This window comes from Triticum aestivum, chromosome 7A (genome assembly GCF_018294505.1).
Source record: "Triticum aestivum cultivar Chinese Spring chromosome 7A, IWGSC CS RefSeq v2.1, whole genome shotgun sequence".
NCBI classification, from domain to species: Eukaryota; Viridiplantae; Streptophyta; class Magnoliopsida; order Poales; family Poaceae; genus Triticum; species Triticum aestivum.
The window spans coordinates 50226187-50245601 of record NC_057812.1 but is presented as its reverse complement, the minus strand read 5'-3'; the positions used below and the strand labels follow the sequence as shown (position 1 = coordinate 50245601).

The following is a 19415-nucleotide window of genomic DNA, read 5'->3' as shown; positions in this document are numbered from 1 at the left end:
TAGTTCTTCTGGCTAGTGTAGGAGTGGAGTTGCTGTGATATTACCATCAACAACGTCTTGTATATTACCCTTGCTTTTGTTCTATAAAAATATAGTACGCCTTTGTCGTACTCTCTAACAAAAACTATTTTTTGTGCTTGTCTTTATTGATGAGTTGTGTCATGGTGCTCTCTACGATAACGTAGTGATAGTACATGTCAGACAAAAAAGCATAGTGACGGTCTTATCAACAAGTTGTTTTCTTGGATTTGTGCTGCATCGCTGGCTCGTGGAAACAAAATACAACGACCACGGAGGAGGTAACGAGCCGTCGGCCACCTCTAGCTACTTGCATCGGCGGTGGCAATATTACCTTCTTCGACAACCTCTTCCTTTGAGCCTTTGCGAGCTGCATCGCTGGCTTGATCTGGCGATAATAGGGTAGCTGGTTGTCTAGATCAGGGTGACCTCCCATCGATTTGATTGGCGCATCGTACATGGCAATCCAAAGAGATTTGTGTGCTTCAGTGGTTGCATTTCTTGATGTTGTCCATTATTGACATGAGCTATGGTGCTACAACGACGACAATTTCAATTGTGGTTGTGGCAAGAATTTGAGGGCTCCTTTGATTCAATGGAATTCTTTAGGATTTTTGAAGTATTGAAATCCTTAGGAATTTTTCCTATGTCGGCCCTTTGATTCATAGGATTGGATCCCATAGGAATTTATCCTATGAAATCTTTTGTACTATATTTCATAAGAAATCTAACATCCATTCCAACCTCTTTTTATAATTCTTTTGTTTTTCATGTGGCATCAAACACTCTTTGCTAATCCTATATGATTCAAGTTGACATGCCACCGCAATCCTATACTTTTTCTATTCCTACATTTTCAAAATCCTGTGAATCAAAGAGGCCCTGAAAGTATATAGTTGTAGTCATAGTCTTCTGTTTGTTTAGGGTGGTTTTTATGTTTATGGGTTCTTATCTGAATGTATTTTCACATGTTAGAATAAAATAAGAAAAATACAAATATGACTGAGAAACTTGTACCAACATTTGAATTTCGTTGCGAGTGCACAACTGAGAATGATCCTTGTCGTGTTCACGTTGTATTTATTTCAGAGACATCACATGCATGGGCCGGCATCATACCATGAGTACATTTGAATTTCCAAGAGGAGCAGGCAGTAACCCTTCCGCATGTCCTTGGGAAGCGCCAAAAGTAACTTGAATTTGAACTGGCTCACATCACACGCAAGAACGCTATATGTTCTCAGCATGTCATCACTCGCCAAGTCACCTATCTCCCGAAGCGTCGCCAATATCTCTCCAGGAGAAGCCATGGCCGCCTTGTTATCCGATGAAACGAGTTCATTGATAATTGTTGCCCCCGCCGTCGTCGGTGCTTGCTCATGGCGCTTTGCCGGAGGACGGCTGCTGCGAGAGGAGGCATCGAGGTACTGTGAGATCATGCTGGGAATGAACTCAGGGGGAGAGCAGAAATCGTCGTCGTCGTCGTAACAGACGACGGATCGCAGCTCCATGCGCTTCGCGTCCACCTCGATCATCCGTATCGCATGGTCGCCGTCAACGTCCTCCATATGGTATCTGATCTTGTGCACCATGAAGCAGAGGACATCGGGGTCGTCCAGGCTGACGATGGGGTACTCCGGCCTGATGCGCGGCACTCCGCCGTAGCCGGGGAGCGACCAGAGCTCGTCGGAGTCGACCACGCTGACCCTGTCCCCCATCGCCATGTCGTCGTCCACCCTCAGCGTCCACGTGGTTATGTTGAAGGCATAGCGGGAGCGCGAGCAGAAGGTCGCTCCCGGGGAGCCGCAGCAGCAGCGGGGACATACTTCCACAAAGCTCACTGCTCCGCCGCCATCGGTGGTGCACACGGCGCAGTAGCTCGAGCCGCTGGCATGGTGGCGTGGCCGGCGTTCCATCCGCGGCTTCACGGGGAGAGACACGTATCGCAGCTGGGGCGTCTCCTCCCACGCGTCTGAGCAGATGACGCCGCGGTAGTAGTCCACCCAGTACAGGAACCTGTCGCCGACGGGGATGACCGCATCGGTCTCCCAAAAGGACAGCTCCTGCCACTTGCCGTCGTCGTGGAGGACCGGCAGACGCCTGAGCTCCCACTCCCACGCGCCGGATCTGAGCAGGCAGAGCTCAGCCTCGAGCGGCACCTGTCCTTCCGCGCCATAGAGAGTCAGCTGCGCCACCAGGAGGTCCTCGTCGCCGCGGCGCAGGAGGGCAGTGGTTTCCGCAGGCATGAATCGCTTCGGCCTGGGTTTTCCCTCGTATTGAGTCCGAGGGGTGAGGTGGCAAGGGGGCAGCAGCGACAGGGACGGCGGCCGGGAGGGGTCGGCGGCGGCGTCGTCGGCATTGTAGACGAAGTAGTCTGACGAATCGCGTTCGTAATTATCAACCTCGTCGGGTGTTCTAGTGTCGATCTCTATAAGGACCGAGTCCCCGTGGGCCGCGATGATCTGCGAGCGGATCTGGGAGCCGTCCGGCAGGCCGGGGCTGTCGACGCGCAGGCGTGACACTGCCGGTGCCGCCGCGAAGTCGAAGGAGACGCGGACGTGACGGCCTCCGGAGGACAGAGCTTCCGCCACGGTCTCGGCGTCGGGATGATCCCGACGGCGGGATCCTTGCTGGCGCTGGGTGACGAGTGCTGCTCTGGCGTCGGGATCCTCGCAGAGCATGGCGTCGGAGTCGATCGTCCCAGCACATGTTGCTGTCGAGCAACACCCAGCGAGGTCGCCGCGGCGAAGGATCGCCGGACGATGTTTGCTGGTGATCCCTTCGGGCTTCCATGTCGATCGCGCGGATTTGCCGACAAAAGCGCACGCGGAGGGTTTTATCTGCAAATAGCTGAGCAAATCGACTTTTACTCTCTCTTTTTTAGAAACCGAACCGACTTTTACTCTTTTTTTGAGATTGAGAAAAAAATCTGACTTTCACTTGGCTATATGGGACTCCCCATGGGTCCAGGCAGAATTTTTTTGAGACAAAATTCTGACTTCTTTTTATTCGTCGCTTTGTGCGAGACAATCGCACATACCTGGAGGAGCGGGCGACTACATGGGCCGGCCCAAAAACACTACAAGTACTGGAGCGAGCCGAATGCGCGCCGTTGCAATCACTCCTTCCTCATCGGAGCCAGTCCAAACTTGTTGTAGTAGACAGTCGGGTCGTCGTGCTAAGGCTTTATACAACCAATGCACAAGAACAGCAACCATCGCCGATGAAGAGAAGTATAGATCGAAAGGATCCAACATATATACACATGAATGAAGACCAGCAAAGGTTGGACCGAAGCAGACCCACGAAAGACCAATATCAACAGAATCCCGTGAGACCCGTCAGAGACACATCTCCACACGTCCTCCAACAATGCTAGATGCATGATTGTAATGGGGGCTAGACAGGGAGAATCTTATTCCATTTGCAAGGAGCCGCCACCGTCTCGCCTTTCTAAGCACGGCACAAACCCTAAACGAACTCACAAAAACCCTAAACAAACCTTATTCCATCTTCAGGTAAACAAGAGCAGTACGCGTGGCACCGGTGCATGCGCCTCAACAAGTTCTTGTACCAGCGCGTCCACTCATGGCACCACCGCCTCGTAGTGCTCTACGCTTTGGGCGCGCAGTACAACCACCCTATGGAGGGCCTCCTCCTCGACACCGTCAGCGGCGTGTTCGCCTTCCTCGCCCCAGGTATGTCGCCCCGTATCTCCATCTTCTTCTTCACACTCTGCACCGTCAAGGGCGTCGACGACCACTACGGGCTGTGGTTGCCGGGGAACGCGTTCCACCTGTGCTTCTGGAACAACACGGTGTACCACGACATCCACCATCAGTCGTGCGCCAGCAAATACAACTTCTCGCAGCCCTTCTTTGTGACGTGGGACAAGGTGTTTGGGACGCACATGCCCTATGTGGTCGAGCACAGGCCGCAAGGAGGGCTCCATGTGCGTTCCATGGAAGCCCTTAACTATGTACTCCCTTCGTTCCTTTTTAGTTCGCATATACGATTTGTCTAAAGTCAAGGCTTGCAAAGTTTGACCAACTTTATATAAAAAATACCAACATTCATAATATGAAATCAATATCAGTAGATGTGTCATGACTTAAATTTTCATATTGTATAACTTTAGCCTGGTAGATGTTGATATTTTTCATATAAATATGGTTAGACTTTATAAAGTTTGACTTCATACAATTTTTATATGCAGAGTAAAAAGAACCGGAGGGAGTATATTGTGTTTCAGATTTGACTGTATGTCACCAAAGTATTTATCCTTCCCTCATGCAACCAGGATGCTACTATACATCACAAATTGACACCCCCAAAAACTTCATATAGGAGCTTTCTTTGTTGGCGATGGTTTGTAATATCTATCGTTCGAGCATCTGAGCATTTTCTTAATGAAAATGACATGCTTCAAGGCCCGACAGAGAAAAGAAATGCCACATTTCAATCACAATAAGCTGCATTAAAACAATACTTTGATTTTCTGTACAACAGCACCACATCAGACTAGCTAGTAAAGCTTCATCTTCTGCGAGCTTCTGTTCTGTCCTTAAACAATACTGAAAAAGAATCTGTCCATACCAGACTCTTCACTATATTCATCCACTTTTCAATGAAGCCTAGCTTAAGCATCATAGCCTGTAAATATTCCCACTCAAGTCTATCGTAGGCTTTCATCATATCCAATTTCAACGCACAATAACGATTTCTCTTTGCCTTGTTTCACTTCATAAAATGAAGACACTCATATGCTGCAATTATGTTATCTGTGATGAGCCTTTCTGATACAAAAGCAGACTGCAATAATATCAGGAAGAACTAGCTTCAGTATGTTAGATATGACCTTTGATGCAATCTTGTACAAAATGTTGCAGCGAGAGATAGGCCTGAACTGAGACATTAGTGTAGGATTTTTTACCTTTGCTATTAGCATCAAAATAGTCTCATTGATACACTCTGCTGATTCCGTGCCTTGAATAACTTGTAATACTGCCTTTGTCACCTCTTCAGCGCAGACATCCCAATGACACTGAAAAAAGTGCGCTGGAAAACCGCTAGGCCCTGGCGTCTTTGTCGGAAACATCTGAGAAAGCGCCGTTTTGACCTCGTCCACTTTGTAATCGGCATTCAGGATATTATCCATCTCCGGTGTGACTTTGCATGGGACTTAATCAAGCACAAGTTCCATGTTATGCATCCCTTCTGACATGTATAGGTTGGTGTAAAAACTTGTGGCCAGTTCCTCCATCTCCCCTACATCCTTTATCAACGTTCCATCAGGCATCTGCAATGCTTTGATTTGATTTTCCTTTCGGCGTCTGCTTGCTCGAGGGTGGAAAAGTATGTATTTTTATCTCGGTGTGCTACCACTCTACCCAAGCTCGTTGACGCCATAATATTTCTTCGCTGTTGTATAGCTCGACAAGCCTATCACACATCTTTCCTTCTGCATGCGAGGGACGTAATCTGCCTGGAGTAGCCAAATCAGCCAAAACCTCCTTATGTTTCTCTTCTTTCAATTCCGCCAGAGTACTTTTGTTCCTCGGTCCCCACGCCGAATCAATTCTCTGTGCATGAGCTTCCCATGCAATCTCATACTTATTTAAAACTCTTTGGACCCTTACTACATGCATGCACGTCCGCTAGTTTCACAAATAGTGCTGCATGGTCGCTGGTAGCTGTATCCTTATGTTCGAACTGTGCACTAGATAAGCCAGTAACCAAGCTGCCGTTTGCCACTTCACGTACGGTCCAGGCGAACTCTGGTGAACGAGCCCTCTGAGACCTTTTTCTCAAACGTCCACGGATTTCCTATGTAGCCTATGTCCGACAGGCCACATGTGTCCATGGTGTCCCTGAATCCATCCATTTGGGCCTGGCTCCTGTTCCCAATTCCATCATATTCATGAGCGCGTAGTACCTCGTTGAAATCCCCCACTGCCAACCATGGAAGGTTACTCACACTAGCAATTCCCCTAAGAGTATCCGATGTTTTATACCGCTCTTGCACATGGGCTTCTCCATACACAAATGTTACTCTTGAAAATGAGCTGTGATATCCACTTCCACATCTATCTGATATCGAGAGTAACCAAGAATCTTGACTTTTGTTGAGTCATTATACCAAGACCACCGCTTCTATCTAAGCAACTAACTGCAAAGCTCTTATTAAAGAAATTGTAATTTTTTCGACTCTGGCACCCTCAATTTGGGTTTCAAAGATACAGAGAATGGTAGGGGCAAAACGCATCATCAGCTCGCGAAGCTCTCGAATTGTCGCAGGGTTGCCCGCTCCACCACAATTCCAACATAAAAGTCTCATTTGACTAGGCGGTCCTCCTCCTGGGAGCCCGCCTCTTCAGTTGTTGTGTTGCTCTCCACTGCCATGCCATCGCTGCCCTTTAACTTATTTCTGCTTGCACTTTTCTGCGGTGTCCCTCCTCCATCCGTGGGGCCTCCATCTGCTACTTCAAATTGGTTAGCAATCACAGAAGTAATTCCGACTGAAACCAAAGCAGTGTTAGGCTGGTCATAGTAGGGAGTAACTTATACTAGTGTCATGCATATGACACTAGTCTAAGTTACTATCTTCATAGTACAAAATAACATACTAGTAGTGTCATATGTGGCTTTATTTAATGGCTTGTAGACTCATCTTGTCTTGGGAAGCGTTATGTTACAATAACATATTATGTTACTACTTCTCATTAACTACATGCCACATAAGCAAAAATTTCTCGAAGTGCGTTATGTTACTACCTAAGTTACTCCCACTATGACTAGCCTTAGGGTCAAGCGGTTCATTGGCCGCCACCGTGCTTATGTTTGAAACTGAACCATCAGCTACCCTTTTCCCTAATATGAGGGGGCCTTCCTTCTGTATCTCGCTTTTCTGTCCAGTTAGAAATTCTTTCCCTTTTGAGGCTGCTAAACCATTGTAACGGCAACTTATGTTTCTATCATATTCTGTAATCACTTCCACTCCAAGAATATGTGTTTGAGTCTCTCAGAAAAAAAAGAATATGGGTTTGAGCGCCCATCACATTCTTCTCTTTTGTGCCATTTTCTGTGTCCTCACTTCCCATATTCTCTGCATTTGCATGTCCTCGTCCACTAAAAAGGTTGCCTCTCCTTCCCCTTTCGCTGCCGCGTATTCCAGTACCATCGATCAGCTCATCAGCCCCATCCCCTCGACCAGCTCCTCCCATTCTATTGCCCTCCAGTTTTTTTAGAAACTTCTATTGCCCTCCAGTTAGTTACTCCCCTTCGTTAGATGCCCCCCTTTCGCACAAAGCGATGAATATGAATCTTTCCCTAATAATAAAGCACGGATTGTCTTTGTCGGGTTCACCGTCACAATGCGCTTCTTCCCGTAATTTTACGCTTTCAATTTAAATTTAAAACATAATCAAGGTGGTACTAAATTTTGAGCTTCGTGCGTCGCCTAATTGCGGAGGTATGCCATTTTCTCTATTTTCTCGTCGCTTGTTCAAAATTCCATCCATAGAAGAGTTTCTCATGAGATGATTCTTTTATGAATTATCCGTAAATTGCAAATAATATGGTAATGCTCTATGTTCGTGCATACAGGCCCACAGAAAGTAAGGTCGGTCTGTGTTTATTTGATGGTACTCACGCTGTCAGGTTAGTTACTTATGATGGGATGTGATATACATGAATTTAACTACCCTTTCAGTGCTGCAATTAAACTCATTTTCATGATGGAATAAATTTCTGCATCAACAGGATTGAATCTGTTGTCGGTAAAGAAAATGTTGGCTCGGATGTTATGGGCACAACCGGTGAGATGGTTGTTGTGTGGATAGAGAATCAGCTCCATGAAAACAAAACAAATGAGCTGATATTGCAATAGGTTAACCAGGTTACTTTGTGATTTGCCTTGCCCTATACCATTCTCCGATGCAATGTAATTCGTGAAAGAAAGGTAACAAGTGACAATACTCTTGCCTTTTATTCCAGCTGCGTGAGCGTCTACGGAGCCCGAACAGGGAGTCAACAGTCAGCTGCTATCAGATCTTGAAAATGCGGGTTTTTTTACGACCACCATGGATCCGTCACCTCAAGTCATGATCCAGTTGCTGAATGTCCACAAGAAAATTTATGTGCAAGCAATGTTGCAGCCCCATCTCTCTCTCATACAGTATTCTATGTTTTGCAAGTTTGTGTTGGCCACCTATTTGTTAATATGCTTCTCAAGGTCCTTCATGAAATGCTCCATGAGATCCACACAAAAAAACTTGACGAAGTTATTTTCAAGGTGGATTTCGAGAAGGCGTATGATAAAGTCAAATGGTCGTTCCTTCAACAGTCCTTACGCATGAAGGGCTTTGATGAAGCTTGGCGACGCCAGGTGGAATCATTCACGCAAAAAGGAAGTGTTGGAATTAAAGTGAATGACGATATAGGTCATTATTTCCAAACGCACAAGGGCCTGAGACAAGGTGATCCTATGTCTCCAATATTGTTCAATATTGTGGTTGATATGTTGGCAATCCTGATAGGGAGGGCGAAGGAGGCCGGTCAGGTGGGTGGCTTGGTGCCTCATCTAGTTGATGGTGGTGTGTCCATCCTGCAATACGCTAATGATACAATCATCTTTATGGAGCACGATTTGACAAAAGCGAGAAATATGAAGTTGGTGTTATGCTTATTTGAACAATTGACTGGATTAAAGATTAATTTTCATAAAAGCGGGCTATTCTGCTTTGGTAGAGCCAAAGACGAACAAGAGGCTTATAGACAATTGCTTGGATGTGAATTGGGGGCTTTGCCTTTTACGTATCTAGGTATTCCCATTCACCATCGTAAGCTAACAAACAGAGAATGGAAGTGTATCGAGGATCGGTTTGAGAAGAAACTGAGTTGCTGGAAAGGAAAACTCATGTCTTATGGAGGCCGATTGATTCTGATTAATTCGGTGCTCACGAGTATGCCTATGTTTCTCCTATCCTTCTTTGAGGTCCCAGTTGGGATTAGGAAAAGGCTGGACTTCTATCGATCCTGATTCTTCTGGCAGAGTGATGAACTTAAGAGAAAATACCGACTTGCCAAATGGGATATTATCTGTCGACCAAAGGACCAGGGGGGGCTTGGTATTGAGAATCTTGAAGTCAAGAACAGATGTCTTCTCAGTAAGTGGCTGTATAAGTTGTCAGTTGAAACGGAGGCTACGTGGGCGCATATTTTACGTAGTAAATATTTGTAGTCCAAGACCCTGTCCCAGGTTACACTGAGACCAACTGATTCGCCATTCTGGAAGGGGCTTATGAGAATAAAAGCTACCTTCTTTAACAGAACTAAGTTTATTGTCGGTAATGGCAACAACACTCGCTTCTGGGAAGATATGTGGCTTGGTGATGCGCCTTTGGCGACCCAGTATCCGTCCCTATATTGTATTGTTCAGCGTCGTGAGGCTCTTGTTGTCACGGTTATGCACTCCGTTCCACTCAATATTCAGTTTAGGAGGGTGCTTGTAGGCGATCGATGGGAAGCATGGCTTCACTTGGTGCGTAGACTGATGGAGGTTCAGTTAGCTCCTCGGTCCGATCAGTTGTGTTGGAAGCTTACTATATCTGGAGAGTTCACAGTTAAATCGATGTATATCGATATCATTAACTCTAGTGTTATTCCTAGTTCCAAACATGTTTGGAAAGTCAAAGTTCCTTTGAAGATTGAAGTGTTTATGTGGTTTGTCCATAAACAAGTAATTTTAACAAAGGATAATTTGGTTAAGCGCAACTGGACAGGTTCTACTAGGTGTAGTTTCTGTGATCGGGACGAGACTATCAAGCACCTCGTTTTTGACTGCCCGTTGGCAAGAGTTTTGTGGCGCTCTGTACAAATTGCCTTTAACATTACTCCTCCCACTTCGGTCAATACGTTATTCGGGACGTGGCTTGCTGGGATAGAGTCCGAAACAGCTAGACACATTCGTGTAGGAGTATGTGCGTTGTTATGGGCAATTTGGAACTGCAGAAATGATTTGGCTTTTAACAGATGAACAACTATTCATTTTTTGCAGGTTTTTATTCCGGGCTACTGCGCTGATCCGTATGTGGTCCTTACTCACTCCGACGGAGGCCAGGGAGCGTTTGGTTACTGGATCTGTCCGGTGGGAGATGGTAGCGCGGGATATCTTCAACCGGTTTGGATGGCGGTCATGTAATAGGATAGGCGATTAGTTTACCTATCTACTCTATTGCCAGCCGGTTGTGACGTGTTGGGCATTTTGTTTTGGCGTTGAGGCTCTGTGTGAGCTAGCCATTCTATTTGTTTCCAGACTTTTAGACCTTGTTGAACCTCATTTACTTTTTAATAAATGTGGCCGTATGCATCGTTTCTGATGCAGAGGCCGGGGAGTCCCCCCCTTTTCGAAAAAAATACTCTCTCTATCTGTCTCTCTTTCTCTGTCATCATCATGCTCTGTTTTGCCAATTGTGCTAGCTACCTATTTGTTAATATGCTTCTCAAGGTCTAAACATATTTTATCAGATTTCTCACACATTGTACAAGGATTATACTGAATAAATTTTAAAAGAGTGGAATCACATACCCAAAAGGCCAATTCATATAGAGGCAATGACCTACTGAACGTTGCTAATAATGATGCTACTATTTTTCAGAATAAACCCGAACCTACAGGAACCATGTAGTAGTGGTGAAAAAATGGATAGTGATAAACAACTTTTGTATTTTTCTTATTCAGATTAAAGGGACCTCATTCCCCAAGCTACTCGACAAAAAATAAAATGTATGCATGCGCCAATGAAGTCCAAAAATTAATCCTCATGTGTGTCCAAATATTTTGTGTGAGAAGTCCGAATGTTCAGTGTTGGAAAAGTATACCTCCCGCTGATAGAATAGGGGAAAGATCGTTTCGTTGATGGCGAGTTCACACTGATGCTGATCACCGGCGCGCGCTGGCAGTGTCATGCTGCTTGGTCGGCACTACAACTACACAACTAAGCAGGAGGTAGGTGAGGTGGGCCTGAGATTTGGAGCATCCAGCTAAGAGTGTTGATTTTTGTGTGTGTTGGATTCAGTACTTATCAGTGATATTGGTAGTTCTCTGTAGTACTCTGTTTGTATTAGTTTTACCTTCTCTCCATCATGATTGCTTAGTTGCATTTTGCTTCTAACTATACTGCCCTGATGTTACTATACTTCCCTGCTGCAGATGATAGGGTCTCAAACTGGACTTTTTGATCATTTGATAAACGTTTGGAAATTCAAGCGTGGTCCTCTTCTGCAACCTGTGACCTATTACTTCTTAATTTATGGACTTTAAGTTTCAGTCATCCCTATATCATCAGGTAATATAACAAGGCTGTTGTTTAGATCATACTAGCGAATCCTGTGCGGCGGCACGCCGCACCCGTTGAAACAGACGTATTGTATGCATAGAAATATTTTGCATGCGTACCATTTATATTAGTAGGCAAATGAAGGGGAAAATTTTCATTCATAAGTATCTTACATATGACGTACTGCTAAGATGGAAAAGAGAAAGTACTACATTCTGGAGAGGATTCCCTTATTCTCACTAAACATGGTTTACTGAAATGAAACTATTACAACGGAAATCCGTACAGTGCGAAGACACACAAGATACCACAACCGACGACATGAAGTAGCTCTACTGTAGAAACATATGGCGTAAGGAGCATTGGAGCTTGAAATCATATCATCCTGGTGTAACCCCCCGTGGGGCTAGGACCAATAATGAACTGATAAAGCGCTTTTGCAAAATGCTCCAGTCATCCCATAGGTGGGCAACTACTTGCGTAACTGATGATACGATCCTCGGTAAATGGGCACTGTAGATGCATACGGAGGGGCACTACATCAGAGAAGTCATCGCATATGCGTACTAATTCTCCTCGGTCGGAATAGGAAGTTCCTTCCCATAGAACCGTACTTGAGAGTTTCCTACCTCATACGGCTCAGAAATTGCTATCTGAATTTCCCTTATCTTAACTGAATTCGATTTATCAAAAAATCGATCCAATTTGTTCTTGGTTTAAGCAGAAGAAATTAATTACCTAAGTTTCAAACCCTAATTTTTATCAATAACCTCTGAACAGCTGCAACACCAACACTGAAAGTTAAACAAAAACATGGTGGACGTCTAAAACAAACAAAGAAATAAACACATATGGCCGTACTGAGTAGAATATAACAAGATCCTTCGTAAGAGGGAGGTCCACCCCACACACTACATCAAGTAAAATAGATCAATCCATAAGAACGAATTGTTCGGCATAACGAAAATAAAATAGACTGCTCAACGGACCCAAAAGAAGAACAAACCTCTCTTTTCTTCTGGACCTATACGACCGTATCAACCTTCTCGTACATCGAGCAGAACTGCTATTTTTAGATTTGACAATCGGCGTTGGCAACAGTTAGAACCAGAAGCAGAAAAACAAATAGGTAAACTAATAACTAATTTCCAAAAAGCTTAAAGCACTTTCAAACAAAAGAAAGAAGGGCTGACCTAATGGAATTGGCCGGTAAGGAGACCCCACAGTTTGGAGTGGAACAACCCGCAGGCGCGAAACCACTGATCGAACGTGAAGACACTCTGCAGAAGGTGTATCGGACGAAGGGAAAATATCGGCCACACCAACGGTCTCCTCAGCAGGCACATCAAAATTCCCTGCAAATATTGCATCAAATTTTAAAAATAGTAATCAGCAACAAATGCACACAACTCAAACAATAGGGCCTATCATCTCCAAACATGAAACACACACGATCAACAACAGCACATCCACGTGCATGGCTCATGCTGCCAGCCACGCGTGTACAACAAGGGGTGTCCCTAACAATTACATGGCCATACGCATGGGCCATGCAAGCAACCCTAACAACAAAACAACCACACGTGCATGGCCCATGCAACCAACCACGTCCATGCAGCAGTCTTTGACCAAACCATACCTCGCACGAACATAATTTAACTTGTATATAACTTAATTTGTGCGCGGCCGACCAACCTACTGATTACCTACTTAAACCTACGCACACACCATACACACACACATGCAAAGAACAGACAAAAAGCAAGCAAATTCCAGAATCCAAGACATGCAAGCAGTCGGTAGTAAGAACAGCATGCTCGGCTTGTCGGCAGCCGGCACACACCTTGGATATCTTATGGAATTCATGGTCTAGCTGCAAAGAATGAAAGAACCAAGGTTGCTCCGAGCGGAACCTGATCTGCTCCTTGAGCGTGGAAACGCGCTCGGGTCTCCAGGTCTTCCGTTTTTCCTCGCCACTTGCTGCTGCATCAAATTGCTCTTTTGCGCCTCCGATCCATCTTCCTTTCGGCCTTCACGCCGTATATGTACAAGGCTAAGCCCATTGGGAGAGGCCAAGCAGGTGGCCGATCTCGTACACTGCCACCGACTGCAGGTCGACGGCCGCGTCCAAGGACGCGCACGACACGTTACCGCTGAGAACCGCGAGAAGGGCTACCGGAGGTTCGCGTCCCCATGCGGCAGCACACCCTTGCCCTCGCTGTCCGCGTCGCCGTCGCTGTCTCCGTCCTGGCCGACGCGGGAGCTCCCCGCACGCTTCCTCTTGGCGCCGGGCACGGGAGCGACGGAGTAGCTGCCCTAGTCCACGTAATGCGCGCACCAGGGGGCACAACAGCACCGTCCACGTCCATGGCCACATCGAGCTGGAGCACCTTCAAGAAGATGTCCAGGTCGGCACTCGGGCTGGCGAGGCAATCGAGAGTGCGTTGACGGCGTTAGTGAGGTGGTCGACTTCCCCGCTGTAGACGATCAAGGCTTTGACGCCTGCGTGAAATTTCTTGGCCAATCCGACGACGTCGGAGTTGCTGGTGCGTCGAGCACCTCCTTCCCGTGGTTTTAAATAGCCCGCTATAGCTCCGCTATAGCACGCTATAGCGTTTAGAAGAGGTCCTGCGTCAAGGATCTTTTGTTCAAACACATGAGCAAATATTTTAAATAGCTCGCTATAGCACCGCTATAGCATGCTATAGCATTTAGAAGAGGTCCGCCGCTAAGAGGCTTAGCGCGCTATTTAAAACTTTGCTCCTTCCCTCGCAGCGCCTCCTTTCGCAGCAGCTACATCCACGTGGAACCGCCAGTCGATAGGCGAGAAGGCCCGCGCAAGCGTGCCAAGGGCCCGTCGAATGGCCCGTCATCATGTGAACACCGGCATGGAACCCGGTCGTGATATCGGCTTCATACGCGTACGCCGTCTCGATGAAGCTTAGTGTTGTCGTTGCCAACATGGTCACGAACGCCTTCATCGGTGTCGCCTGATCGATGGTCTCATCTCCTTTTGCTTGTTTGCCAACACCATATGAAAATGAAGATAATCCTCGCCGTCGTTCTCGATGCGATGGCAGATGCCCCTTGCTTGCCCTACCGCACCGCGACGGTCTTTGCAACCTGTCGATATAACACGCCGTCCTCGCGGCATGGGACGGTGGGCGAGCAGAGTTTGTAACTGTTAGAGTTGTGTCGAATATTGTGTACAAGGTAGGTTACAGTTGGACTAGGAGTTGTATTGTGTTTACATAGGATGTGGAGTCGTGTCCTAATAGGACACTTGTATCCTAGGCCTCTTATATATAGCGGGGGTAGACACACGATGTAACCTATGCCAACATAATAGCATCGAAACGCAGGGGAAGCCGGCGGCATGTGCCGGTGTCCAAGGCGACCGGGTGCGGTATTGTAGCGGTGTCATGGGGAGGAGCGCCCATAGTCAGGCCTCGGGGATGTAGCCATATCGGTGAACCTCATTAACAAATCTCGGTGTCGTGCTCGTGTGATTACTTGGTCCTCGGATGATCAACGGTATGCCTCGAATTTATTCTAACAAGTGGTATCAGAGCAAGGTTACAAAAAGGCTGTGGATTGTTGATCTAGAGTGAAAATATCGCAGAAGAATTATCGTCGGCGAGATCGGAAGAATCGGTGTAGGTCACGATCGCGTGGACGTCGAGTTGAGTACTCGGAGTCGGCGAGATTGGTACGTGGCCCGTGGCAAGGCGAACAAGCCCAAGCGGCGGAAGGACGTGCGCAGGGGCAGCTGAGCGTGGACTCCGGTCACGGGACGTGCAGATTCTAGCGAGATGTGTGGTGCAATTGGAAACAACCGTACGTACAAGATTTGTTTTGGATAAAAAAGAAGAGGACCGAGTCCTTGACTGATGCGAACAGAGGCACACAACGGATCAATTTGAGCGGAGGAAAATCCATCAAGAAATACACATCCATTGGAATAGCATGGCATTGGCAGAAAAGGCAAGAGCTACGCATTGGGAAGTTGTGCCTGGACATGAGCCTTCACGTGAAGATCAACTAGTTGGCTACTAGAAGTACCCACGATTGTGTACTTGGGCATTGCGTGGGAAGCTCGCATGATTTTTCACAGGGTCAGCCGTATGAAGAACCATGGCGTCATCGGGTACCAAGTTTGAGGTGGAGAAGTTCATCGAAACTGAAAACCTTGGGTTATGGCAGACATAAGTGAAAGATTGTTGGCACAACAAAGATGCTTGAAGGTATTGCGGGAAGTCATGACAGCTAAGATGGAATTATCATGTGATGGATGGAAATTCGCGGAAGACGATTTAGGAGCCTCGAGCATATCATGCAGTCGGAGAAGTTCAGCTTGGTTGGACTAGACAGTCTGACGGATCGACGTGAGTCGGTTGGTACAGAAGACGGTGGTGAGATCGGCGACAGGGACATAGGAGCGTGGTGCTGATGGTGACCGACTTCTGGGGCGTGGAAACACGTGGCGCAGGTCTAAGGACTTGTGTGGCTTCGACGAGACTATGGCGCGGGTTGATTCAAGGTGATGTACACACGGAGTTTGAAGTCGACGGGGCGTGAGGGTGGACTGATCATCTATCATGGAGTCATGTTGAAGGTGGAGCTGGATTGAGGGGCTACGGTGTAGGGATTCAGGGAATCGAAGCCTATTCAGCAAAGGGGAAAAAGCGAGTGGCATGCAGTTTGGACTGGAGCCCAGTGGTCTGATGGAAGCGTGAAACTCGTCATTGGTCAGCGATGACCGATGGTACTCTGCAGTGGGGTTGAGTGGTGTGGGTTTCGTTATCCTTGAGACTCGACCGGGACAGCGGAGGCTCGACGCGGTAATAGCGGTGAGGCGTGCGGTATGCACGGACATGGAGACGGGCCAGGGCTCTGGTGGTCATACATGTGGTGAGACAACTGCGAATTTGACTCGGGATGACTACAAGCAATGGTGAAATTCCTTCAAGTTTCAGACAGGCGGTCAAGAAAGGAGCGGTGATGTTGAGTTCAGGTAACTCTTATGTGTGACACCCAATATGTGAGTTGTTCACTTTCACGCAGGTCAGTGATCAGTGTGTGATTCCATGGATGGATACTCTGGAAGTTGGAGCACAAACTAGAGTAACAAGGAACTTAATTTTGCTCGAGTGTTGACTGTGGTCAAGAAAAGAAGGGACTACAAGTTGCAGGTGGAGTCGCATGGAGTCTTTGGAGTAGTAGCGGTACTCATGGGATAACTCAAGTCCAATGTACATGGAAGTTTGACGCATGGACGAATTCAATGTGGTGGAGAATATTCGTCAAGGTGGAGTTTGTTAGAGTTGTGTCGAATATTGTGTACAAGGTAGGTTACAGTTGGACTAGGAGTTGTATTGTGTTTACATAGGATGTGGAGTCGTGTCCTAATAGGACACTTGTATCCTAGGCCTCTCATATATAGCGGGGGTAGACACACGATGTAACCTATGCCAACATAATAGCACCGGAACGCAGGGGAAGCCGGCGGCATGTGCCGGTGTCCAGGGCGACCGGGTGCGGTATTGTAGCGGTGTCATGGGGAGAAGCGCCCATAGTCAGGCCCCGGGGAGGTAGCTATATCGGTGAATCTCGTTAACAAATCTCGGTGTCGTGTTCGTGTGATTGCTTGATCCTCGGATGATCAACGGTATACCTCGAATTTATTTTAACAGTAACGTCGCTCCTTGCCATCGAGGACAACGACGCAGGAGATATCACCGACGACTGGCGGGAGCCAACAGCGACGACTTGCGGGAGGTGCATGCAGAGGCCCTGATATGGTGGGGTTCGGTGCAGCAATCTGGCCGAGGCTGCTATACTCGGCCGCCGGTCGCCGACTCTGCCGCGCGGAGGGGAGATTGTACTGGCGCTGGGAGATGAAATGCATCCCGTCAGTTGGGACTCCGGCCAGGAATGGCCGGCCCCGGCGGCGGGCACCACTTCGGCAAGAATCACCACCACCACGACCTATCCACCAAGAAAGAAGAACACCGCTCCGTGAGGCAAACCGAATCAGAGAGGGCAATGTATAAGACGAGGCCTGCTCCGGTGCTTCGGAGGGGTATTTTTGTTCCCGCGAGTTTGTTTTTTCCTGGCCCGTCGTAGCCCAGATTCAAGCCCTGTCTAGCCCTATATAACCCAGACCGTATACGTATAGTACTATGGTACGAAAAATAAACATCACACGACCCCACGTCCACGTAAGACCTGTCGAATCCAATCATTCACGCGGCTTCATCAATCTCGCGAGCATTGACGCAGCTCCATAAGTCACGTAGTAGATCTTCAACGGCGGCTATCTCGTCGCCGGCGATCTCGTCGGACAGCGGGCGCGGCAACGTCGTGAATCCCAACGAGCACGCACAGGTACCGCATCCCGCGTCCCCCCTCTAGTCAGGGGCGGGCCCAGGAATTGAAGACTGTGTATTCAAATTTTGAATTTCTTTTGGGAAGCCTATAGCCTTCCTTTTGGCGTGTATAACCGATTATAGTAGTATATTGTACTAGTTGTAAACTATATAAAAGATATTTCATAATGTTTTATATTCATCAAAATTGATCATAACTTGCATTGTTCAACATGTAAAAGTAATTGTTCAACATATTGTGGCAAAATCTAAGATATATAGAGAATAGAAAATAGAAAAGGATAAGAAACCTTACAAATCACAGGAGTACTATTCTTTAGATAATGTTCACTGTAGCAAAATCAAAATTTATAAACATTTTCACATTACAAATTTAAATGGGAGATTGCAAATTCTCATGTCTAAATAATCCACAATCGACTGCAAACAAGTTCTAATATCACTATAATTATATAGGCAGAGAAGTGCTCAAACTAACTTACTTTTGTTTGTATGTACTGTAGTGCATCCTCCTTAACGAGAAGAAAATTCTGCTCCTGCCTGCAGCGATATATTATTCAGTTGGAGTAAGAAATAAGAATTTGCATGAGAAGAGAGCTCCCAATTTCAGAAGTGAAGGATTAATATATCCAATTAGCAATTATACCTGAATCTGTGGGTTGTGCCTTTGAAACTGAACCAATGCCTGCTGGCTGCTTCCCGCTGCTGGATCAGAACCAGGGTAAGCGGGGGATGAATTCGTCGCGCCGTCCGGGCCGCCGTTCACACGTCCAATCGCCGAGCAGGCGATGGCAACCGCCATGGCCTCCTGGCGGCTCGCCGCTCGCGTGGGGAGAGAACAGGGCAAAGGTGTCGGTTCGTCTCCGTCTGACCTGATCGATAGATTTCTTTTGAGGGCCGATGGTCGACAGATCCATGGTCTGCATGCGTGCGCGCGCTACAGCCACTTGGGCCAATGGGCCAAGTCGCGGAGTCGTGGAGTTTTGCGCTGAAATACTTAACTAGCAAGTTTGACTATACAGTTTCGTTTTTCCTTATATATACACAGTATATACATTATATATATCTAGTTTTTTGGCAAAATTAATGGGTATTCAACTGAATACCCTTGAATTGAGGTGGGCCCGCCCCTGCCTCTAGTCTCGCTCGCGGCAACATCGAACGAACTGCCGCCACCAGTGGTAGTGGTTAACCTAGCGGGGCGGGTAACCTAGCTACCCGGCGGCGCATGCGATCGTGGATCTTGTTCCGGTAGTGCTGCTCCTCGTGATCTGGGTTCACGTAGTGTCGGTTGCCGTCGGCTGTGCGCACCACCGGTATCATTATTTGATGTGGTGGCTAACCTAGGTATCCGACGGCAGAGGTATACTACTACAAAAATAGCTATAGCCAATATGGACACTAATGGCGCACTGTACATGTGATGCGCCATTACTAAATACTAATGGTGCACCATGTGTTGGTGCGCCATTAGTGTGCAAATACTAATGGCGCACCACACCCACGGTACGCCATTAGTCATTTTTTTTAATTTTTTCAAAACTACTAATGGCGCACCGTGGGATGGTGCGCCTTTACTACTTCAACTAGTAATGGCGCACCACTCCCACGGTGCGCCATTAGTAATTATGTTTCAAAAAAATTCAATTTTTTTTATTTTTATTTTTTA

At 47.0% G+C, this 19415-nt stretch overlaps 1 protein-coding gene and 2 long non-coding RNA genes across 3 annotated transcripts in view; 2 read left to right on the top strand and 1 right to left on the bottom strand.

Moving 5' to 3' along the window:
- Nucleotides 1-2697: 2697 nt before the first annotated feature.
- Nucleotides 2698-4276, top strand: LOC123152975 (sphinganine C4-monooxygenase 1-like). The gene is made up of 3 exons (XM_044572318.1): nt 2698-2782; nt 3537-3997; nt 4235-4276. Exons 1-3 carry the CDS (start codon nt 2698-2700, stop codon nt 4274-4276), a joined length of 588 nt encoding a protein of 195 aa, XP_044428253.1.
- Nucleotides 4277-11008: 6732 nt separating this feature from the next.
- The window catches only part of LOC123151574 (uncharacterized), a 61579-nt gene continuing 53172 nt past the window's right edge, over nt 11009-19415 (top strand). Inside the window, exons 1-2 of the long non-coding RNA XR_006475719.1 lie at nt 11009-11026; nt 11231-11366. This is a non-coding gene — a long non-coding RNA (uncharacterized lncRNA). The remainder of the gene's footprint in view (nt 11027-11230; nt 11367-19415) is intronic.
- Nucleotides 12561-18602, bottom strand: LOC123151573 (uncharacterized). Its single transcript, XR_006475718.1, has 3 exons — nt 18393-18602; nt 18229-18286; nt 12561-12712 (listed from the first exon to the last, which is right to left on the bottom strand). It is a non-coding gene; the product is annotated as an uncharacterized lncRNA (long non-coding RNA).

What these genes read in the sequence shown, in the direction of transcription:
- LOC123152975 (XM_044572318.1), top strand. Translation starts at nt 2,698, where the DNA reads ATGGCGTCGGAGTCGATCGTCCCAGCACATGTTGCTGTCGAGCAACAC. An exon ending in GCGAAGGATCGCCGGACGAT is followed by an intron (nt 2,783 to 3,536) that starts GTTTGCTGGTGA and finishes TTCCATCTTCAG; the next exon opens with GTAAACAAGAGCAGTACGCG. An exon ending in CCATGGAAGCCCTTAACTAT is followed by an intron (nt 3,998 to 4,234) that starts GTACTCCCTTCG and finishes TTTTATATGCAG; the next exon opens with AGTAAAAAGAACCGGAGGGA.